The following is a 23,340-nucleotide window of genomic DNA, read 5'->3' on the forward strand; positions in this document are numbered from 1 at the left end:
CTAGGCAAGGACGGAAGAATAGAGGCAGGCATATACACAATACTCTCTCAGCATCATCAGTTTTCAGCTCCCAGGATTTCCTGTGTTGACGTGTTTTTGTATTGAGTAGGCATCAGTGGATTTCTCCTCTTGTCCTTTTGAACTCAAAGAAGCTTTTCATATACAACAACATACTTTGGAAAGAACTCCTGTGTGTCCACGGCTTACAGCATGAAGACCCACCTTCCACCTACAAACAGTACTGAACACAACTCCTCCTAGCTTCATTTGATGCTTCCTAGTTCACGATCCCTTGCTGTCAGTGCGAGAACTGCTCCCCATCATCAGCTATTACAACACTCTTATAGACTGCTACCACATCCCCTCTCCAGAAGTCTTTCAGATGTAGGGGTATTAATTTACATAGACATTTCTTACACAGAAGCTAATCCACATCATTGATAATTCTTGTTGGCCTCCTCTCAAACATCCTGTTCAACCGCATCCTTTTTGAGATAAAGAGACGAGAACTGCACACAGTGCTTGAAATGCAGAACCACCAAGTTCTCATTGCTGACTACGAATGTTAAGTCTGGAGCCCATCATGTAATATGCAAAGCTAAAGACTGGGGGATACTTATTTTCCACTTTCCCTACATAAAGTATTTTAGATCTATCTAAACTGAACATCATTCAAAGACTCTTCCTTTTATCCCACAGCTGCTAAGTTTTCTTTGGTGAAGAACTTTGTAAAAAGCCTTTTGGAAAATCCAACTTAGTTACACCAACCAAATCACCCTTATTCATACGCTTGTTTTGACGACTTCAGAGAACTCCAAGAGGAAGCCATGGCTTACAATTCTTTTCTAGAAGCTGTGCTGACCTTTCCAGGTAGATCATATTTACCCAGGTGATGACTAATTCTACTGCTAAATTTTCTACTACTTTGCTCAGGCTTACAGGCCCGCAGCAGAAAAGATCCTCATTGAAACCTTTTTAAGTAACTTGCCACTTTCTAGTACCAAGCCAGTTTTAAGTGACTTGAATGACCAACTGTATCATATAACCTCTGTTTCTTTGTTGAATGCTGCCGGAAGTCCTGGCTGAGCTTCACCTTGCCCAGGCTATATATTTCTATTTACTATGACGACACGTTCCTCACACTTCTATAGTCACCCAAGTTTCAGGCAGACACTATTCTGCCATCTAGAAGGGCTCTAGCAAGTGGAATTTCCTCTGTTTCACTAAGGACTAATACAACTAAGTAAATTTAGCTTCTCTATAATGGCCTCACCTTCTGTGAACATTTAATCTTCCCTGAACATCTTCCAGTTACAAGTCTTCCCAACTAGGACTCAGTTTACGTATAGCTTAAGGGTCCTTTTTCAAGTCAACGCCACTAATTAGAACAGATTTGTGCACAGATACTAGAAACTCAGTTGTTTTTTAACACATTTACCTTTTTTAGTTTTATACAATAACATTTTCAAATACGTATATGTATACGTGTGTGTGTGTGTGTATATACATATGCATCAATACAGGAGTTCACAATCACAAACTGAAGTGTTGTACATACATGGTTTTGTACCCTTCCTACTTTGTACCTTTTTCTCCTGATTCTTCAGACGTTCCTGGAGTTCCTTCTTTTCTTTTTCAAGCTGTTCAACTTGTTTAGCCATAATGAAGTCAGGATCCAATTCTTCAAGATCCTACAACCAAGTAAAGTTATAAAGGCAAAATAAAGCAAACGTTTTTTCTATTATAAACGTGGTTTATTTATTTATCTAAGCTTCTCTGTAGTTTTCCCCTTAACTTTTAAAGTAATTTGCTTCACAAACGTCCTCAGTTTCTTCTCTCTTCTGGATAACTTGTATTTTATTTTTCAAGCTCTCTAAAGGATTTGTATCTTGATTTTTAATTGAGACACAGTCCAGGTACTACAAAATGGGATCTGGAGGTTTATTCTGTATTTCAGATATTGTTTAACAAGGGGAAAAGAAAACAGGTGGACTTAATTCCTCCAGGTAAAAAAAGGTCCTATCCATACTCAGTATTAAGGTTTACTTACACTGTTGAGCAAATTAAATATTTCAGTGTCAAACTGTCTGTCTCATTTTTAAGAGAGACTGTTTATAAGACCAGCTACAGTATAAAACTAGTAAAGAACATGAAAGTCAGACAGCCTAGCAATGTAACACCAAAAGCATAAAAATAACTCAAAACTTCAATAATAAATTGTCTACCTCAATATCAATATCTTTAAATGCTTTGGCTCCCAGCTCAGTCTTCTTAATCTGCTCCAAGCGCTCACGAACAGTCTTCTTTTTGATTTGTTCATGCTCTTGCAGGATACGCTCCTTCTCTCTTTCCTTTGCCTCCTGGCGCAGTCTCTCTTCTTCAGCTTTCCGGACTTTTTGTAATTCTGCTTCACGTTGTTCCAGTTCTTCTTTTTCGCGCTGAATGTTTAAACTTTCAAGGCGTTCTTTTCTTTCCTCTATAGTTTGACGACGTGCAAGAATACGCTGATGCTCCTTCCTTGAATTTTTTAGGAAAGCAGTGACTGCTAGCTGATGTTGTTCTTCCTTCTCTTGCTGAATTTAAATGGATAAGACAATGATATAAGTAGCATCTCTTTAAAAAGGCAGAAAGCACAGCAAATGCTTCTCAAAGAAAACTCAAGGTTAGCTTTATTCTCCAAACTTGCCAACCGCATGGAAATAAAACTGTAATGGCAAATCTAATCACTCATCCAAGTGGCATAACAAGGTAGTATCAACTGCCTAGAACCACGTGCAAATGGAGAAAGTTTTCTGTATCAGACAATATTCTGCAACACATCTTGGGCATGGTATTTTCACACTTCTTTCTGTCTGAAAATATCACACACCCGTATGTTAGTGATTTTTAAGACTCTAACTGAAATGGCGGGGGTGTGGGGGGTCAATCTTGTTTGTCTCTGCATGTGTTAGCAAGTATACCACCACGTGTACTGTATTTCACCACAGCTCCCTTATTTTTAAAGTTGTTTTTTTCCAAACACACTAATGTAAGAGAAACATATCCTAACTGACACAAAGCACTATCTGTGAGATGATAAAAACCTGATGAGTCAACAATTTAGGTATAAACATTGTATATAAAACCATTTTAATTAAATTATAAAAAGCACTAGTCTTCTAGACACCAGCATATAAGACTATTCTTTAAGCAGACTTCTCACTCCCCCCACCATTCTCCTCCAGAGTACCTATACAGTTCTTCATAGAGATTCATTCTGTACACATGGAGAGGTATAATTGTGCCAGCTTGGGGAGCTGCCCATTTTAATCAGTCCAGCAAGCAGCAAAACACTGCAGCCCAATCAGCTCGCTACACCCCCTCAGTCACGCTGCTCTTGAAATGTGAGCTAGCTCAGAGGTATTTTTAGTAATCCGTCACTTCTAGGGCATTCAACAAAAACACTTAAACATCCACACTTCGTTGCAGATCTGCCAGCATTTAAAGGTAAATGGAGGTGCCAGAAACACAAAAATGAAAAGCTTTAGATGAATTTAACGATTTTGTGAATTACAACAAATTTGACAGTTTCTAAGCACCTGAAAAAAGTGAAAAGTTTTGATCTGAATAGTGAAGGAAAAAATGATATCAACTTGTTCTGTAGCTTCTCTAACCACACAGATCGATATTAACCTTTACACCGTATGCCAATTTTACAAGCGTAGTTACTAGCATTTGTGTCTTATTCATCTAATTGTATTAACAGGTCAAAGACAAGACTATTTGTCATTTCTATCTATGAACGTACAGATCAAGCATGTTTTTTGTTTCGAACCAACAACCCATCTGTCTAATACCAATCACTAATAAAATCTTTTTCAGGGAAAAGCTACATGGACATATTTTTATCCTAAACGCTATGGAACAGCTAATATATGTTCAAGCTAACATAAATAAGCTAACATTAGGTGTCATGATACAGTCCTACTTTGTGTGTTTATATTTTAAGAATATTAATTAGTATTTCAACCTGGATAAAGAATCTAACATGGACATCTTGCTATCAGCCCTTTTTCCATATGGAAAAATTATTTGGTATGTTTGCTATGAAATCTTTCATAAACATAAAGGAAAAGAAAAATTACCACTGCTCTTTTAAGAGAAGTGAAGGTTTAGCTTGCCACAACCAAAGCATGCTGGAAATCCGAGAGTGATTTACACCTTGCTCCAAAGGGCTCTGGAGAACCTGAAATGTGAGCTCATCGGTGAGTCCAACCTTGAAGCCAACAGCCCCAGTGAGGAGGACAGGGAGTGACAAGGACAGGTCAGTTCTTGAGCTGTGGGATCTTTTGTTCATGTTTTTAGATTCCACTATGAAGTTACATTCCAGGTTCTTCACAACAGCAGTTTCTTCTCCAGGAAGAATAAAGAAAGCAGGCTCTTGGATTTTCAAAAATGCATGCAAAATTGTAAACAAATCCTAGCTCTGCAGGCCCATCTATGGGTAAGTTACTATTTGGTATATCCTAAACCTGATATATGCAAGACTGGCAATTTAAACTCAGGCCTCTTGTGTACATTTTCACATGATTTTAGTTATGACTGAACACTAACTAGTTGAGTGCATTTAAGAATGACTTATTCTTCTTCACAAGCACAAATAGCTGACTACCACCAGGCTGAAAAAAAAAAAGGAAATTAAAAAGGTACATCTTATCTGACAAAACACATTCATTAAAATATAAGCTTTGGTATAAAGTGTTATTAGCTTACGTTTCTACTTAATCCACAAATATATAAATGCAGCCCATCATTACTGCCAAATTAGATCAGAGATCATTACCACAATGCTCTGAAAAACAGAGCAACACACTTCTGAAAATAAACAAATGTACAAAAGCAGCAATCACTACCTACTCAAATCCTTGCGATGTCATGTTAAATTAATCATTAGATAGCTCAGTGCCTTTCCTACATCAAGGAAAGTTAAATCAAGTAACTCCTTGGTGTAATATTCAACTATGATCTCTCAACTTCAAAGCAAGCTTGTCTTGCTAAACCAGAAAATTTAGATCTATTAGAACAGGTGAGTGTGCAACAGATGCAGGAGGATACTTTGTCATTAACAAATACATTAATGCTACACTACATTTGTATATATTAACACCTCAAGGACCAATTATTTGTTCTGAAAGGAGGGGACCGCAGTAACAATATTGATTACCACTGCACTGAAAACAGATTACTGGAACGAGCAGTTAATCGGGCAAGAAAAAAGTAACAAAAGGCTGCATAAGGGCAACAGATAAACATCACACAATGTTGTTTGTGTTTATCAACATTTTCAAAAGGCTTAAAATGACTTACCAGTAAGTGAGGAGGCTTAATGACTGCAAGAGCCTTAGCCAGAGCTGAGGACATAGCAGTCAATTGATTTCTAATTTGCTCAGAAGGCATGCTTTGTAGTTGAGGGCCTAGTGGAGCATCTTCTCTAGTACTGTAATTCAAATCCGACCCAAAACTCAGTGTTCGGGTAGTATGATCAAGGCGAACCTTTGCAGGGAGAAAAAAAAAAAAAAAAAAAAGCTTGTATTTTTTATTACTTTTAAATAATTTCTCTGTTGCTCTGCCTATGACCAGTATTAGTCAACAAAAGCTCTAAGCAGAAAATACTTAAAAAAAAAAAGTTTTAGCTATACCAGATTAAGAGAAATGCCAAATTAGGAAAAAAAAAATAGCACTGTGAATAAAGCTTTGTTTAATTTCCATGGTTTATTGGGAAAAAAAAAAAAAAATCACTGGAAGAGGCTGAACTTTCAATCATTCTATAAAATGAGCACTGCAAGACAAATCATTCTTGCCTCTTCTTCCACATTAGCAATACGTGAAACAAAAATCCTGACTTTAATGCAGACAATTTCAACGCATCTAAAATATAAGCTAAAGTTGTGTGTTAACTCAAATGCATTAACTCAGCTTTATCTAAAAACGTAAATGGATAATTATTAAGCAATCTCAACTAAAAACTACTTGCATCTCATCACCAGCTTAAACAATTTGTTACAGGCTGTCGTTCACTCAGTACAGACAGCTTTACCAACAATGCAATCTTCAACAGCAGCTGAAACATCTCAGACATCGGTGCACATCTCAGAGATTGGTGTTTTACTTCAATCACTTGGTTAGACGAAAACCAACATCAGCGACTGCTGTGATGTTCAGTCTTGCACAACTAATTCATAGTCAGAAATTCGCATCCCTGTTTGTTAGACTTGCTTCAGGATATTCTGGACTAAATGACTGGGGCTCACAGGGCAAGTTTCAGCCATTTTTATTTCAACTTTTACTTCTACTGGACCTTACCTTAATGGCTGTTGACCTAAATCAAAAATACACACCAGAATGCAAATAATCATCAGTTCTTAATATATTGTCACATGCATTGTTTACTCTACGTTATCTCCATCTATCAGAATCCATTGTCTTCCTCGGGTTCAATGTGAACCAGCTAGTTTTCATCCAACGTAATACACATGAATCCATACATCATTTCACAGAAGTCTTTTTACAGCACTTACTTGTAAGTCACAATGTCTGGCTGCATCAACAATACTACGTTCCAGCTGGAAAGCATCAACAAAAGGAACCAGGGTAGCCAGACGAGAAAATTCAATGCTTTGATAAATCTGGGCCACCTGCATGTGAACAGAAACATTAGGTATTTTTCCTCACTAAAAAGAGATCTGAAATAAAAGTTGTTGTATGGGCTCTAAAGCTAACTTACTAAATAGTCAATAAATGAATGTATACATATTAATACAATTACAAATACTCTTTCAGGATTTTATTTTCGTACTGTATTCAAGCTTAACCTAAGATTAAATGACATTCCTGAATGGCTTCTTTGTATGAAGGAGACTGGCAGCAATAACTACCATACAGCTATGCTGCTAATTAGCCTTCAACTATTTCTTTAGCACATCAGAAATAACACTGCTCGTCACTTGTAACGGAAGCAGGTCAATGAAATGTGCATTTTATAAAACACCTAGACACAAAAAAACCCAAACCCAAAATATCCCACCCAGAGCTTACTCCAAAAAGTTTTAAGAAATGATAAATTACCTTAAATAGGACATCACGGATCCATAATGAAGAAAATCTAGGTGAGAGATTACGCCACTGTATGCAACCCCTATTAAGTATAGCTATTATGGCTGTACCTAAATGATGTACAAACCTGAAGATACAGGTTATATACTGGAAAAAAGTATTTCAAAATCCTAACGGTCTTCTATTTGGTGGAAAAAATTTACTTCAGCATGGAAGTTTCCAACTTAATGATCTTCCAAAGCGTTTTCTAATTTATGTATACCTATGAACATACATTTCCTTTACTCTTACCTGCTGCAGAAGGCGAAGAATGGTATTGTTTTGCAGGTGAGGAACATACAGCTGCAGCTCAGGTTCCTTTTCAGCTTGGTCTTTCACCCAGTTCAGAACCTATGAAAATTCTGAAAAGTTACTCTACCTGCATCAACCCTTAAAAACGTCAACATTAAAGTACGAAGCATGGTTCTTAAATACTTTCGGTTTACAGCTCATGAAACAACAGCACTTCTGTCCAGATACTACACTGTTTTACTGAAGCGTATCTTTTGATCACAACACTTTTATTTATAATGGATAGCTAACAGTTTTGTATGAAGGCGACTGACAGTACTGGCAACATTTACCACACTGCTAATTTACCTTCAAGTTCTTTTTTAGCACCTCAAATATCTTTGTTCCCACTATCAAAGAAAAAGAACATGATGTGCTTCATCAGTTGCAGAATTCACGTTAACCTAATCAACAGCTCTCACATCATTTTACCTCCCAATACTCCACATTTTAATAGTAGAAACAGTCGCTGGCATATTTTTCCACTTCCCACACAACCCACTTGCATGCATATGCATGTGTGCACACACAGTTTTCTCATTTCTTCGTCTTTAAACAAAATTTAACTCAGTATCACCTCCACCAACAAGATCTTTTGATATGTTCCCAAAACTCTGCACCTTTATAGGGGCCCTCTGAATAGCAGCCTAGAGACTTGAATGAACTTTCATTCTATTTCAACAATCTGGTGTACTATGTATATCAAATGTTACGTACATGTTGTCGTAATGGAATCTGACCAAATAAAGCGTACCATTGACAATTCTGGTCATAGAAAAAGCTAGTTGGTATTTACCACAAATCAATATTCAAACAACAGACTGTTAGTCCAGACCAATTATTATATACACAGAGCTACAAAACTTACCTTGCTGACACGGCTACATAACTTGAGTGGGTGAAAGTCTACTTCAAGCCAATTGTAAAGTTCTTTCACTTCTGGAACAACATATTGCACCACGTTGAATCTTACCTACAGTCAACAAAAAAATCCAAAGATGTTAAAATTAATACAGTATTAACGAATAGTCATGGTTTAAGAATTTTATATTCAAGAAGTTAAATAGGCACCACATGTACCTTTTAATATAAGAGACTACTTATTTTTATTACAGCATTCTTGGCTGCAGTGACAATAACTCTACTCTACACCACTTAACTGTATTTAAAAATGGAGAAGTAGACAAAAAACATACAAACAACATAAATATTTAGACCAGAGTACCAGCTCAACTTATCAGTTCCTAAGACACAAGTCCTACTAGACAGATGTAGGCCCACATCCAGACTAAAACCACACATCTCAGTTCATAAGTAAACTTCTGAAGCTTTAAATTGTGATTTTAAGGCAAACTGGAGAGTTACCAGAAAAAGAACTAATACGAATTGTAAAATGAACCTTGAATTTAAGTTTTAGGTATGCATGCAAATGACTGCAAGAAATTCAAACATCCCCTGAAAATACCTAACTGTGACTAAATGCCTAATTTGTTTATGAATATCTAGGAAGGTCTGAAGATGGATAAATCCAGCCTCTCTTCAAATTAAACACAAGGAAGTTTTCATAATCACTTAGGTCCTTACAGTCCGCTATTTGATATATGACCCATGCTTATCCAAAATAAATTTAAAACAGAAAAATAGACGCTTAGTACAGTTAATTACACACCTTAGAGTAGGGGGAAAAAAAAAAAAACAACAGAACAAACAAACAAACAAAAAAACCCAAAAAACAAAAAAACAAAAACAAAGTTCTAGCTCACAACCCTTTTCAGACCCCTCAGAGTTTCAAAACACCATTTGTTCCTTGGGTGACATAGAGGACAATACTGAATCTGACTCTTTAGGGCACACAAGCATTCAGGCCTCCTGTTATTGCTGCCATTTCCAAACACTCCTTCTTGTGAATCTGAAATTTTAACACTATACCATAAGTCATACAATTAACCATATAGCTCTTTTAACTTTTAAACTGCTGTCCCATAACTAAGCACAGTGCTCTAGAAGGAAAAGAATCCCAAAAGAGGACTCAACGTTTAAAAGCTGCTCATCTGAACACCACTACCTACCATATCATTAATGAGACTGCCGCGTGTAGGCGGGGCCTGAAGACCCAACAGGGTTGCCAGACGTCGCTGTTTCTCAACGATGATGCCGTCCATATCCAGAAGGCGAGCAATATCAGTTCTCTCGGGAGTTATCGGAATTGACAGAGTGGCCAAAAGGACTCGAGTAGACATTCTGTTGACAGAAGTATAACCGCAAAAGATCAACTGCAAGAGAACCCTAATTCCTTTTCATATACATGCCAATTGAAGAGTAGGAATGAGTAGCGTTCATGATGCAAAACTGTGTGAGAATACCAGCAATAACAGAAAAGATGCCAACTGCACAGTAAGAGCACAGAATGCAGTGCTCTTCAGTAATCAGGGGAAAGATTTTGATAACATCTTTTCATTGCTTACATATGCATGTATATACATATGTATATATACACACAGAAATGATAAAGAAATTTAAGCTGCCTCTGTAAATATCAAAATACCATAAAATAATGAAAACAGCAGAAAGCAGCACCTTTAAAAACTTATTCTAGCTGCAAATCCATACCAGTCATTTTGATAGCATTGATTTTTTTAAATGTACTGTGCAAGTCAGATGCACCTTTTGATGTAAAGATATTAATGACATTAAATATTTAATTCTGACCTTAGTACCCAGGTGAAAAGGAACATAAGAATTTCCATAGAGTATTTATTCCTACCAGATTCTGATTCTATAAAGGCCTGCACATGAACTTCAGAGGTTATGATTCAACTTCAGAGCCAACGATTCTGCACGCCTCAAAAGCCTTGCCAGTATCATACTTGTTACCAAAAACTTAAAGGCCATTTGGCTATACAGACTTTTATATATTAAGGAAAAGTTTATACCAGTTATAACAAAACCTTGTGAAGTAAATACCAGCACTCAGAAGAGAAAAAGGAAGCAAAAGACAGATCCTTATTAACTTGCTTAGTTTCCCAGTCAGTAACAGAGAAGGAAGCTTCACTAAGGTGATCCTGATGTTTATGTTATTTACACTGTAGCTTCGTAAAATATCCTTCTTGCTCTAGGTTTCTTTTGAAGCAATTAGCACTGGCCACTTTAAGCAGAGCTGCTCATAGCCATACATGTCATCTGGTTCTTTTGGGGTACAATTTATTTTTGAACGTATGGGGTTAAAAATGGAATCTAAGATCACACTAAATATTTTTTCCCACCTCTGCATCTCCTCTTGTGTGAGATTCTTTCGCATTTCTCTTGATAAGTGATAAAGTCGGTGAAGTGTGGATGCATGAAAAAGAGCATTTCCTGATTTCCAGAAGACAGTTGAAACTTTGTGATAGTAATTTGCCATCAGTTGTGGTTTCGGTGGTTTCTTAGACAGTGCAAATAGCCCATGAATATCCTCCACTGCTTTGAAAGCTTCCTAAAAAACCAAAATACACTACTTTTAGGAAGTTTTTTGCAACACCCAAAAAAGGGGAAAATATACATGCACTAAAGTCTATAAGACTATAATATACTTAATACCACTGAAAGCTGTGATCTTCAGTTTCGCCAGCTACATGAAATGAAATACTTCTTTCTTAATAAAGAAATTATTTGGACATACTGCAAATCATTAACTATCTGCTTAGAATTTGGTAGTTAACAATTAGTTTGTGTAATTTTTTGAAAACCAGTTTCTTTCAGATTTTCAAGCTACAAACCGGGGGGCGGGGGGGGGGACACACACCTACAGAATAACAAGAATTCTACTATCTTACTATTATACCAATTCTACTATTCACTGGTTTTACCATTTTTCATTAAAATAATTTTTGTCATCAAAAAAGGGTATAGTTTCCCTAAAAATACAACCTTGGAAATGCCTTACATGTAATTACTTACACACCTAAAAAGGAAACACAACAAAGAACATTCTCCAAACTCACAAAAGCAAAAAATGACAACCTTGGCTTTTTAAAGAATTTAACATTAGAAAGGCTGGAAAAGCAAAGCGCCTTTTTGAAAAATTTGCTTTGATAGTTCCCTCACCGGCTAGACACTAATGTAATTCAACCAGCGATGCTGGGGCCCCAGCCTAATAGCAGGCTTTAACATTTACCAACCACTTCCCAGTGATCTAGTTCATGAGAGTGCAAGATGGCAGAGGTGAAGGTGTCATCATCAACTTCTCATTTTCACAACTCAAAATGACTTCAGCCACTTTACCGGTAACTGCTACCAGCAGAAGCTTGGTTTGAAATGCTATGTAAAAACAGCAATCCCAGGAACATCAGACTAAGTATTCAACAGGCATGTAGTACCACATTCTAGATATTAAAACTTTACTCTTTAGCCATCATCCTGTCTTTACCTTGGAGTATATACCATGAAACATGACCTGCGTGAAAGATTCTGGAAAGGCTGTAGTCTACAGTGTGATTACAGGAGCCCTGCTGCATACCTGCCACAGCTCCATGCTAATAGCACTGTCAAGCTGCACAAGCCTGGTCTCCAAGTGCATTGACTGACTGTCAGGATTGTTGAGGTTGATTGCTGTGCTTTGGTTATGATGACGCTGGATCTGCCCCAAATGCATTCGCAGGTTATCACAGAGTTTACGGAACTCAGCTTTACGTGTGTACTGCAGGCAGAACTTAAAAGCTGCAAAAATGAACAATATAAATTAAGAATGCTCACTAATGGTGACTTCATGGTAGTTCTAAATGGGATTCAAATATGTAAATCGGTAAGTTAAGGAATCTTCATTTACAGTCTGAAGACATATCAAGCAAGATGCAAATCTGTCACGCATAATGAATAAGTGACAATGCAAAGCACTTCCATCTTGACCTCAAAAAATGAAGACGCTTCGACATAATTAAGCTTACGGAGCAAAAGGAGTGCTTTGACTCTCTAAAAATGTTATAATTTCAGCAGCGATTCTAGCTTTTATTTTGAACTAAGCGCAAATAAAATTCCGTGAATGGCATGAATTCAGGTTTTGGTTTTGTAAAACGTGGGAAAAAATTCTCAGGTCATCTAAATATGGTAAAGTTAAATGAAGCTTTCAAATGACTGGAAATGACACAGAAAAAAATTGTCTTTGATCCTGTAGTTCCTCTCAAAAATCTGTTTTTGCTATGCCACTGTCACTCTGAAAATTCTAGAGTATCTCTACCAGAAAGAGGCAAAAAGAGAACTCTTGACACTATAGCACAAAGGCTTAAATACACTAAAGCACCTAGAACTCACCTAACGGTCATCTTTCCTAATGTACTTGCACAATTTGGATCCAGAGTTAAAAATCTTACAGACTCTTTTTTTTTCAAAAATACAGAGCCCTAAGTTATACATACAAAGGAAAACATTTTTCCGCTCATCTCTCACCCTTAAGAAAAGATTAACATGCAAGTATTCATTCTTATAAATTCAATTTTTGCAGAACAATGCCAGAAAGAATCAGACTACACTTTTTCCTATTACCTTCTGCATAATATTTTGCTAAGTTACGTCTGTGTCAAAATCGATAGCGCATCATAATTTTACAGTACCCCTTTGTCTACACGAGTTTTTGAAGTCAGCTGACATAGAATATGTTAATGGCAGACACATTTGCCATTCTGGGTAACAAAGTGAAAACACAACTAATTTTGATCACTGAATTAGAAAAAATAAAGACACGGCACCATTCTCATATTCTCGTATGTCCAGGAAAAAATAACTTTTTCCTTGCAGGTTCTGTTACGAGAAAAGATCGGTGTCCAGAAACCTCTGTAGTTTTAAGAATAGTACATATGTAGATTAACGTATTTCCAACCCTGAAGCAATATCCAAATAGAAATCACCTTTAATTTGCTAGTTTTACAGGATGTAATACAGAAGTCCTAGATCTCATTATATGCTAAGTTTCCACCTTTTTGACTTACCTTGCTGTGCAATATCATGGTACAGGCGTTCCACTCGAGAATTATTTCGGAGAAGATCCAAACATTGTCTGTATGATTCCCACAGAAATTTAACCCAGGGTGTCAAAAGCAGTCGGTCAGTACGATCCTGAGTGTCTTCTCCACTCACAGCACTCAAAAGAACACTACAGTAGGGACAGGGAGGTAAGGGGAAAAAAAGAAGTGGTTTACTCCCCACAATTCTCACCAATTTTTCTTATCAAGATCTAAGATGAGACTGGACAAATCTGAACTGCTAACTGCTGCTGAACAGCGTATTGCTTATTTTCCAATTGGTCCCTCGGACTTCTCCCTTTTCCTTCAAAGGCTGCAGATAGCTTTTCTTGCTGTTAAGTTTCAAACTTTGGCCCCTGCACATATGACTGACATGTACAAGCTCCAGAGGTAAGAGACATCAGGAGCTTCTCTATCCTTCACGAGTAAGCCAAAGGAAACTAATTCCAGGATTTTCACCTTCGCTCTTCTAGCAGGGAGCTGCGCGCTGTACCTCTGTTAGATTCGAGTATCACTGTCTACTCAGATACTTTCCTACTTGCTGAAACTTCCTTTTTAGTCACCAGCAATGCTGCCAGAGAGAGCTCACTTGTTGACATATGACACGGAAGCAATTTGTGCCTTACAATCTGCAGACATAGAAAATTAGAATACTTACATTAAAGTATCAAATCCTTTAAAAATTCTGACATGAAAAAGATGCTTAAAGGTGTCAGAAGTAAGATAGGACAATCTTGCATTTAGGGGCCACAACTGCATTCCCTCATTCACAGAAATACAAGATTGAAAAGGATTCCCAAGACACTGAGACAAATTCAGTGCTATGGCCCACATGATCTCTTTCTGCTAAACAGTCCACCCAGCATGACAAACTTACAAAGAATCATCTTCCCTAAGCCTTCATTTTTAAAATCCTTTTTGAACTATGCTTCTAATATAAACTCTCAACTCTTGTAACTCTCTTCTACTACACTGCTTCCAGTTCCAATTTACTTCCTTGAGCGCTGGTACTATGTACAATATTAAAGATGACATTTCAGCAGTGCCTTCTCCAACAGATCAAGCAGTGAATCCAGCAAAAAAGTACGAGAAGTACGGAAGTTCAGAAAACAGGACCTAAAAACCACTAAAGAAACTGTGGTTGTTCAGACAAAGAAGTGTGACTGAAAAGACACATTTTCTAGTCCTCAGTTATATAAAAGAGAACAAGGAAAAGAGCGGTCAGTCGATCTTCAATGTCTAACCATTAGTAGGATTCCTCTGTAACAAAGACTATTTCAGGCACTGGAAATAACATGAATGGCACTGCCATCCTGGAACAACTACTGAAGACAGGTCTGTAACATTTTAATTTTTTGCAACCAATGAGTTCTCAGTCTCTACCAGAGAGCCTTGCTGTTAACATGTAAATCCACAGCCTTCTACTCCATGTCTTTGTGAGTTTTACTTGACTACTATAACTCTGTTCCTCACAGTCGCCTACACAAGACAAAATGTCCTCTACTTTGATAATTTCTTCCAATTTTCTATCATCAGTAAATACGACTTTGACTTTTTTTAGTTTCTGTGCCAAGATTTTAATTGAAAGAATTCCCACTAACTTCACTCTTGCTTTGTATCTCCTTTCATCATTACATGTCATCAGTTTCTCACTGGGCAATGCCTTAGTCCCCTGCCAATTCAACTGCAAACACCCCTTCCGGTATGGTATCAACAGCTTTACTTTTCCTCAGGTTAGATCTCTGGCATTTCTTGAATCTAAAAAATTAAATTACCAAACAAAATTTTCATGTAATCAGATGTCATCTACCCTTCGGCAAGCCTCTGCTGTATTTATCTTATTTTTAACTCCACGTACTACATCCTTCCTTCAAAACTCATACTAAAGACCTGAATGTTATTATGATCAAGATAACAACACACGAGCAACTCTTCAGACCACTACTCAGTCCTGCATATGGATGATGAAAAAACACACCGTCTGCTCAGATGGGTATCTGCAGAGCTTTAGTACCCAAAGTATCTGCTGATATTTTTAAAACTCTAGGATAGAAATTATGCTGTCACCCAACATAAAGAGAAAGCTGACTTTTCCATTCACCTCAGACAGGGTAATCTCCATGCTCTAAAAACCTATCTCTGTCTTTCACTCCAGAATCAATATTCTTACAAAAATCAGTAGCAAAGGATTGCTTTAATCTTCAGACCACACCTAACCTCAACCCACCTCCTCAGAATTTTACCACCATTTTTCCTAGAATTCTCCACTTACGGCTGAAGTTCCTTTTGTTATTTCTTTTAATATCTTCTGCAAGTTTTAGTTTGGCTTGACTTATGGAAATTTTAATTTATTCCCTACACTTTTTGATTTTTTTAGAAGATATGGACAGATGGCCTCTTCCAAACTCAGCTGGAATTGTTTAAAACATTTCTTCACCCCCACTTTGTCACCCCTCTTCCACATATGTCACCACGTACATAGCTGTACTATCAGAGTTAACATGAGCATTCCCTAAATCAACAGATTCATCTGAAGAACATAAATATGCAATTGGAACTAACGTCACTTTGCCTGAAGCAGATTAGGATGTTCTCCCACAAACCATTCTGACAGCAGAACAGTGACTTCTCACAGAGCTGGAAAGTGGTTTCATCCTGACCTGGCACTACTTGCTTAAGCAAGGTCCAAGTGAAGGTCTATGCACACCCTAAAGCAGATATAATTGCTAAACCTTTTTTCCATTCCTTCTATGTTCTCATTATCCATCCAATTAATTATAACACTCTGAATTTACTTTTTACGCCTTTTCTTCTATTATCTCATCAGTTACCCAACCAATTATAAAGTAACATTGCCTTTTGTTTGTACATGCACAATATGGTCAGAAAGAATGAAGGTTATCCCATACAGGAATTAAATCGGCCTAATATAATTAATAGCATTTGTACATCAACTGATAATGAGCAGCTTTCAGTAATAAACTCTCCGACACCATTACAGATACAGATGTGAGCAGACCCTAGAAAGCTGTGACCTGACTCTCAGAACCGCACCTACTTTATCTACGTTTTCTTTTCTTTACTACTTACTTTCTTTACTTTTTTTTACTTGGACTTAGGATTTTGTTCAATGCAAAATACTGTTCCTATTTTTTTTTCCTACCTTTAAAACCTCTAGAACACCATTAGTATTCCATTTCAAATCCACCATCTTTATATCTCAGTTCTCTGAACTGCCAATATCCTTCATGAAAATAAGGATACTTTGCTGTGAAGTGCTACATTTTAAAGACAGGCTGCCTACCTTTCTGGAGTTTGAATATTATCTAAGTCCTCTATGTCCAGTACCATCTGCTGGGATTCTTCCTTAGCTGCTTCTGTTTTTTCTTCAGCTAATTTTAAATAGGCTCGAACAACATCTTCCAAAGATTTGATGTTCACCTACATCAAAGGCAGAAAATGGGAAGATACATCCACCCACAACAGACAGCAAATATTTAAAACATAAATGTTACAAAACTAGGAAGATCTAAAAGGCAGGTTAATTCTAACTCAAGATCAATCGGTTACTTTTAGATCATATCAACCAACATATACCATGTTTGCTACAAATGAAGAAAAAAAAAAAAAAATTCAAAAGCCATACCTGCTGGCAAATATTCTTGTACTGGTACAGTCCTTCTTTTGCCAGATGACTCTTGCGGAGATCCACACAGAGTTCCAGGTACTTCAGCATAATTGGCTCGTGGATTTTCTGCCATGTTCGGTGTTTTTTACTTTTCATAACATCATAGAGAACATCAAGGGCAGGCTGCTTTTTGCCGACCTCAAGGAATTCTGAAAGTAAAATCCAATCAGCAAGACTTGCAAACTAGAAGATGCATGTTTTTATGGTTAACACTGTAAACTAGTACAATTTAATCAACTCTAACCAACATTCATTGATGGTTTGATTTAGCTGGCTGTATCAAAAATGTTGGCAGATGCCACTGCAGTGGCAGTTGTTCACTGACTCAACTGGCAAACAAACCGGTCCGGTAACATGAAAATTTCAAGATGGCAGAGATGTCTCTCCATCCATCAAGGCACGACTGGGCGCTTCATACTTATTAATAAAATACACACATCCAGTTTGTCCTCATCAAGGAGGACGATGAATACACACCATGAGGCTTGTAGTACAGTACCTACCAATGTCATTCAACAAGATGCAAACCATCCAGTGAATTTGACTTAAAAAGAAGTCCTGCCCTCAAGCCAAGAAAGAAAGAAAGAAAGAAAGAAAGAAAGAAAGAAAGAAAGTTCACTCAGAAAAGTTGTTTGTATTTTTTTTTTTCAACTCAGAGTGGTCTAGAGATTCAGCTTCTAGAACAGTTACACTAAAAGCTGCTACAGTCCAATTGAAGGGCCAGACATTTTTTTAAACCAGCCTTGCTGCTGAAACCAGCATCCCGTTTATCCACTCCCTAAGCAGCTACTGTTGCTAACAGGATCTCTCAGCATCACAGCAACTCCCATCTATGCTATACCACACGTTCTGCTCAGGACGAAGTACAGCAAACCAGCCCTGAGCAAATACTGAGCAGCACTGCCAGCTACCAGCATACACACAGGCCCTACGCTAAAGGCACTCTTAACTGCAGAAAAGCAAGACAGAAGAACACTGAAAATGGGAAGCAAACAGGTTTAAAAGATAAAGAGAAGTAGAGTACAGCTAAAAGGAAATGTGTGTATTCTTAAAGGATGAGGGATGGAGCCAGTACTTTCCATGAAGTACCCTGGAAATCACTACATTCCTAAAGAAATAATGGCAGAAAGGATTAAAGTGGGGGGCTGCCTCAAGATGCCCAGACATCAGACAGAGCTTCTAAGTTTTAGAATCTTAGAATCGAAGTTAAATATGGCTAAAAGATGCATTTTGAAAGCAGCAGGGCTGTTTTAATTTATGGACCACAATAGCATGTATTGGGGGCTTAGTTTATGTAAATGATGACCTTGCGTAAAATGAGCAAGCTACTTTATAGAAAAAACATACTGTTACATTTAAAGATAATTAAGCTTACAATGTGACAGTATTCAGCAGTATTTTTTTTACTCAGAGAGGGAATTTTAATAAAGCTATCCTCCATCCCATAATTTACCCTGTTATTCTACCTCAGTGCTGCTTTTGAGGCAATTACTGCTCAGCTTTACAATTTTTTATTTATGAAAATAAACTTGAGAAGCAAGTTTAATCTTGCAACAATGGCAGGCCATTCCAACCACAACTCTCAGTGGTCGATAACCAACTGGACAAAGCACAAAATTAATTCATATTGTTTTGAAACTTTTAATTAACTCTGGTTAAGCAAGTTCTTACCAGTAAGTCAAATAATTAAGGCTAATTTAACACACACTGTAGTAAAGCACACACAAAGTGAACCTGAAGAGTTAAATACAGCACACCGCCATGCCTTATAGTAGAAACTGTAAGTTATGGGAACAAAGATTTGTAACAGACAAAATGTAAAGCCTGAGCCCCTGAATAGCTGTCAGAATTACATTTTTTTCTATTTTTTTTCTGTTATACCACTTAAAATGCTAAAAGGTATCCAAAACAGCAACTGAAGCTCTGCAGAGACGTGAACTAGCTGATACACATTGGCAACTCATCTACTGCAAACCCAAAATCCTGAATTAAGCTGTTTTCAATCTAAGAAAATGTACGTCATCACAGAAGGTGACAAAGATGTCATGCTTTATTCAATACCTCTTAACAGAGAGCAAGCCCACTATCTGCGACAATAAAACACTCCCAAAAGTTGCGTTACATCCTTGACTACAAAGCAATGCCACATATTAACAATAGCTAAGGGTTGGCTTTGACCTACATTTATTGTCTATAAGGAAAAACAGCCTTTCTTACATATCTGTACATATTCACAATCATTCGAGCTCTTCTTATTTCCAAACACCATCTATGTATGTTAGGGCCACGGAAAACCTGAAGCATAAAGTGCTCCTAAATGCTCACTTAAGCCTTACGGATAAAACTCAAACACTGGAACTCTGGAAACTGCACTGAATGTTCCAATTTGAAATGTCAGTTTAACATTAACCTGCTTCCTGCGACATATAACCTGCCTTAGGTACAACTTCTCACCCTTTATTATACTTGGACATGGTGAGATTGAGCCCCTGCAGTCCGCAAGACTTGACATTGCTTGTCATGTTTTCCATTCAGTCTGCCGAGACTCGGGATTGCTAGCGTTCGTCTAGAGAACACTCCCTTCAGTTCAGCTCTACTCCTTCAGTTTGTTAGAACTTAGTAGTTGCAGCAGTGCAAGAGATGTGAATTTAAAGCTGCTCTTCGATACCAGGAAAGCAACAATAGAACGTCAGATTTAAATAGTTTAAGGTCAATATTCCAGCCATGTGACCTGCTCACCAAGTAAATACAACTTACTCTACCCAAGAACTCCGAAGTTTATATACTATGGTATGTGCATCTTTTCCAGTTAAAGGACTGCTAAAATATAACTTCATCTTTAGAAGGTGACTGAAGCTGATTTTACCTTTCATCTTTTTGTCTTTGTCTTTTATCTTTGTGGGAATGATTATTACAATGAATTTTAGATTAGAAATCCTGAGGACATACAGTACTTCATTTAACATTGTCTTGTTAAAATACCAACTACGTGAATTAGGTGTAGTCCCCAGACTACACAGCCTCTTCAGCTGTCATTTCAAGACCCGTACACCATCTGTAATTTCTGGATGTCTTCAAGTGTCATCCGGCAATCAACCCTGTGACAATGAAGGGTCTAAACGGTCTTGCTATGTGCTTTAAATAGGATACTATAAAAAAAAAGAAGCATCAAAGCCATATATTTAGCCTGAAAGGAGACAGCTGATAAATATAACCAGTCCGGCTTTATGTGTGGCACTCAGCAAGAGACAGCTACAGCGCAGTCCTCCTTGGTTTCTACTCCAGGGGTAAACTTATTCATCAGCCTGTGCAACATGTAAGAAGTTTAATCGTTTGCATTCTCACCAGAGTCACATGGAGGATGGGACTACTAAATACGAAGCCCACAGGGAAAAACAGGGCCCGGGATCAGACTGCCTTTGAAATCATCCTGGCGCGGGTGCGAGATCCGGACTGGACACCTCACGCCAAGCCCCCGGCCAGCGCAGAGCCCCTTCCCGTCCGCGGGCACGGCGGCTTTGCCGCGGCTCCCACGGGCGCAGGGCCGCAGGCTGAGGCTCCGCGGGGCCCGGGCCTCGCTGCCCTCGGCAGTACAGGCCTCCGCCGCCGCCGCGATCCCCTCCTTCGCCCAGAGCCTGCCCACCGCCTCCGCCCGCGGGCGGCCGGGGGCCCCGCCGGGGAGAAGGAGGCGGAGCCGGGCCGGGCCCGCTCCCCGCGGCCGCCCGGGCCTCGCCTCCGCCATGCGGCGCGGCCGCCGCCGGCAGGCCTCGGCCGTTTCCTCGCGGCGAGGCGGCGCCGCGCCGCTCCCGGGAGGCCTCTCCTCAGCGCCAGGGAAGCGCCGGCCGAGGCCCCGCGCCGCGCCGAGGAGCCGGCAGAGGGGCTCTAGGGGCGGGCACGGCCCGGGGCGGCCGGGCGGAGAGGAGCGGCGCACGCTACCCGCCGCAGCGCGGGGGGGGGGGGGGAGAGCGGGAGGCGAACCGGGCGGTGGTGGTGGGGCGGCCCGCACTGACCGTTTGCCCGCTTCAGGGCATTCTCGGGCCGCTGGAAGTACACCGGCATGATGGCGGCGGCCTCTCCTCACAGGGCGGCGGCGGCGGCTCGCTCCGTGCTCCAGCCAGGCAGCCTGCGAGGCCGGAAAGGGAGGGCGGACCGTCACCCGCGCGCGCTGACGTCGGCGGAAGCTCCTCCTGGCGCGCGGGCGGGGCGGTTGGCGGCGGCAGTGGCGGGACCGTGAGGCGATCGTGAGGCGACAGCGGGGAGCGCGGCCCTGCCGGGGCCGGGCCTGGCCGCGCACCGTCGCTGGGAGGTCCCGGCGGGGAACGTCCGCCGCCGGTGGCTTAGCCCGGGCCCGAGCAGGGTTAGGCTTGCCACAGAGGCAGGGGCCGGTCACGGCGGGTTGTCCGGCGTCGGTGCCGCCGGCCCCGCGTACCCGTCGGTTCAGGGCAGGCCCTGGCTCGGTCCGACCCCCAATGGCGGCGGCAGCCCTCCAGAGCGGCTTGTGGAGCTCCCGGAAGCCGTTTGGCTATCTGCGCCTTAAGCTCTTGGATGAACTGAGTTTAACGCAGAAGAACATTTTGGCAAAGACGGCATCGCGTGTGCTGAGCCTTTGCTCTCGACAACTGGTTCAGCCGGTTCAGAAATTGTGCTTTGAGGCAGTTAGAACTTGCAGAAAGGCCCTTCTGTGTGCACGTAGTCATCATCAACTTCAGATTTCATTCTTTATCTTAAAAATTTGGGAAACTGTTTCAGAGGAACTCAGCCATTCCTCTTAAGTCTTAAGCACAATAGTAATAGCAATATTCATATGAGCATACACGCGATAACTACTCATGCCAGCGTGTATTTTTCAAAACTACCAATGTGAAAATTTCTGTTGGCACATGGAGAGGCAATGGAAGCTGTATAAAAGCGTGTGAATACACAGAAGTCCTATAACAGCAGCAACAAAAGCAGTAGAACAGCAGCAAGTGAATGTGTGACTAATGGGGTATTTTGGATGAGTAAACAGCAGAAGCGCGCGTCTCCACGTAAGGCAGTGAAGACCGTGTGCTTTTCAGTCTTGAAATGCGCAGCTCTGCAGCTAGATTGTTGATGACGTCATGACTGTAGCTGTGACCCTCTGCAGACCCGGCTGTCTCGCACTGCTTTCTTAAGTATATTGAAGTATCATTTTTCCAAAAATATGTCGGTAGATGGAGAAGAAGTCTGTTGATGATGACTAAAGACAGCCTGTTCTTGTCTGTCCAATTTCTGCTTTGGTACTTCTCTTTCTGCATACTTGTTGCTTGGTTTCTTTTTGCATACCGTTCACATCTTGCCATCCTGCACGGCCACCAGAAAGTTTCATAACCGTTATACAACACATTTAAAAATTTACTTTTAATGTCAGCTTGTAATCACAGTTTATTGCTAAACAGAAAAATAGTTAAAACTAAGAACGAGCAGGACGCACTCACTGTATGGAAGCTTTAGGACCATCAGCGTATCCATGTAACATTGATCCCGTGTCACTCTACTGCATGAGCCTCCATTCTAGAGTGAAAAAAAGGAGAAAAAAACAACTTTGCTTTTTCAGGCTCTCTTCAGTTGGGAGTTTCTCCGTGTCCTTGGTACCTCTTTGAGATCCGGTGACCGGTATTGTACAGGGTGTTCTCCATCAGGCCACGCTACTGATTTATACGATGGTATTTTAGTATGGCCTGTATTGTGCAATGTCTCTGGCAGCCTAGATGTTTCTGTTTCAAACCACGGTTATACATTCAGTAGAGTTCATTAAGCTATTTATAGTGCTGAACAAGTCCTTTTCTTGTCTTCATAAAACTAATTTAAAAGCCTGTCAGATGAGTGCCAGAGACGCCGCCCAGGTCTGGGTGGCAGCTTCCCAGCATCCGCAGTCCGCTGGGGCCGTGCTGCCAGAGCCGGTGCCTGTCCTACGGCCTCGCAGCCTCCTCTGGGCTCTGGCAGGGGATTCATTGCTGGTTTGTAGCACCATTTGGTATTTGGGAGCCCGCTGCGCTTCTTTGAATCTCCCTGAAGTTCCTGAAAGCCCTGCAGCCTTGAATCGGACCATTTTGTGTCAGGAGCAGCTTTTACGGCCTGGCTCGTCGCATCTCTTTCTACTAAGTTAAGCATATTAAATGTGTGTGCTTTAACTTGATGCCTTCATGAAAATGATAGGCTGCCCTTTAGCGTGTCCCCTGCCAGGCGTGGTCCTTGATGGGCCTGGCCTCTCCCCCA

General features: G+C 39.9%; 1 protein-coding gene and 2 non-coding genes across 5 annotated transcripts in view; all 3 read right to left on the reverse strand.

Moving 5' to 3' along the window:
• EIF3A (eukaryotic translation initiation factor 3 subunit A) overlaps positions 1-21,272 on the reverse strand; it is a 36,042-nt gene extending 14,770 nt beyond the window's left edge. For all 3 annotated transcript variants that reach the window (XM_087765173.1, XM_087765174.1, XM_087765175.1), the window contains exons 1-13: positions 21,114-21,272; positions 17,062-17,252; positions 16,720-16,856; positions 13,383-13,546; positions 11,918-12,117; positions 10,686-10,894; positions 9,492-9,663; positions 8,291-8,395; positions 7,384-7,482; positions 6,558-6,674; positions 5,347-5,532; positions 2,226-2,573; positions 1,587-1,691 (exon numbers count right to left, since the gene is read on the reverse strand). In XM_087765173.1, coding sequence (XP_087621299.1) covers positions 1,587-1,691; positions 2,226-2,573; positions 5,347-5,532; positions 6,558-6,674; positions 7,384-7,482; positions 8,291-8,395; positions 9,492-9,663; positions 10,686-10,894; positions 11,918-12,117; positions 13,383-13,546; positions 16,720-16,856; positions 17,062-17,252; positions 21,114-21,162 — 2,082 coding nt within the window. In that variant the 5' untranslated portion in view covers positions 21,163-21,272. The remainder of the gene's footprint in view (positions 1-1,586; positions 1,692-2,225; positions 2,574-5,346; positions 5,533-6,557; positions 6,675-7,383; positions 7,483-8,290; positions 8,396-9,491; positions 9,664-10,685; positions 10,895-11,917; positions 12,118-13,382; positions 13,547-16,719; positions 16,857-17,061; positions 17,253-21,113) is intronic.
• LOC148054870 (small nucleolar RNA SNORA19) lies at positions 6,882-7,015 on the reverse strand. The gene has a single exon (XR_015707132.1). It is a non-coding gene; the product is annotated as a small nucleolar RNA SNORA19 (small nucleolar RNA).
• LOC148054871 (small nucleolar RNA SNORA19) lies at positions 7,677-7,801 on the reverse strand. Its single transcript, XR_015707133.1, has one exon. It is a non-coding gene; the product is annotated as a small nucleolar RNA SNORA19 (small nucleolar RNA).
• Positions 21,273-23,340: the final 2,068 nt, after the last annotated feature.

Source organism: Nipponia nippon, unplaced genomic scaffold (assembly GCF_047370975.1).
Source record: "Nipponia nippon isolate SJK-2023a ecotype South Korea unplaced genomic scaffold, ASM4737097v1 scaffold_3, whole genome shotgun sequence".
Taxonomy (NCBI): Eukaryota; Metazoa; Chordata; class Aves; order Pelecaniformes; family Threskiornithidae; genus Nipponia; species Nipponia nippon.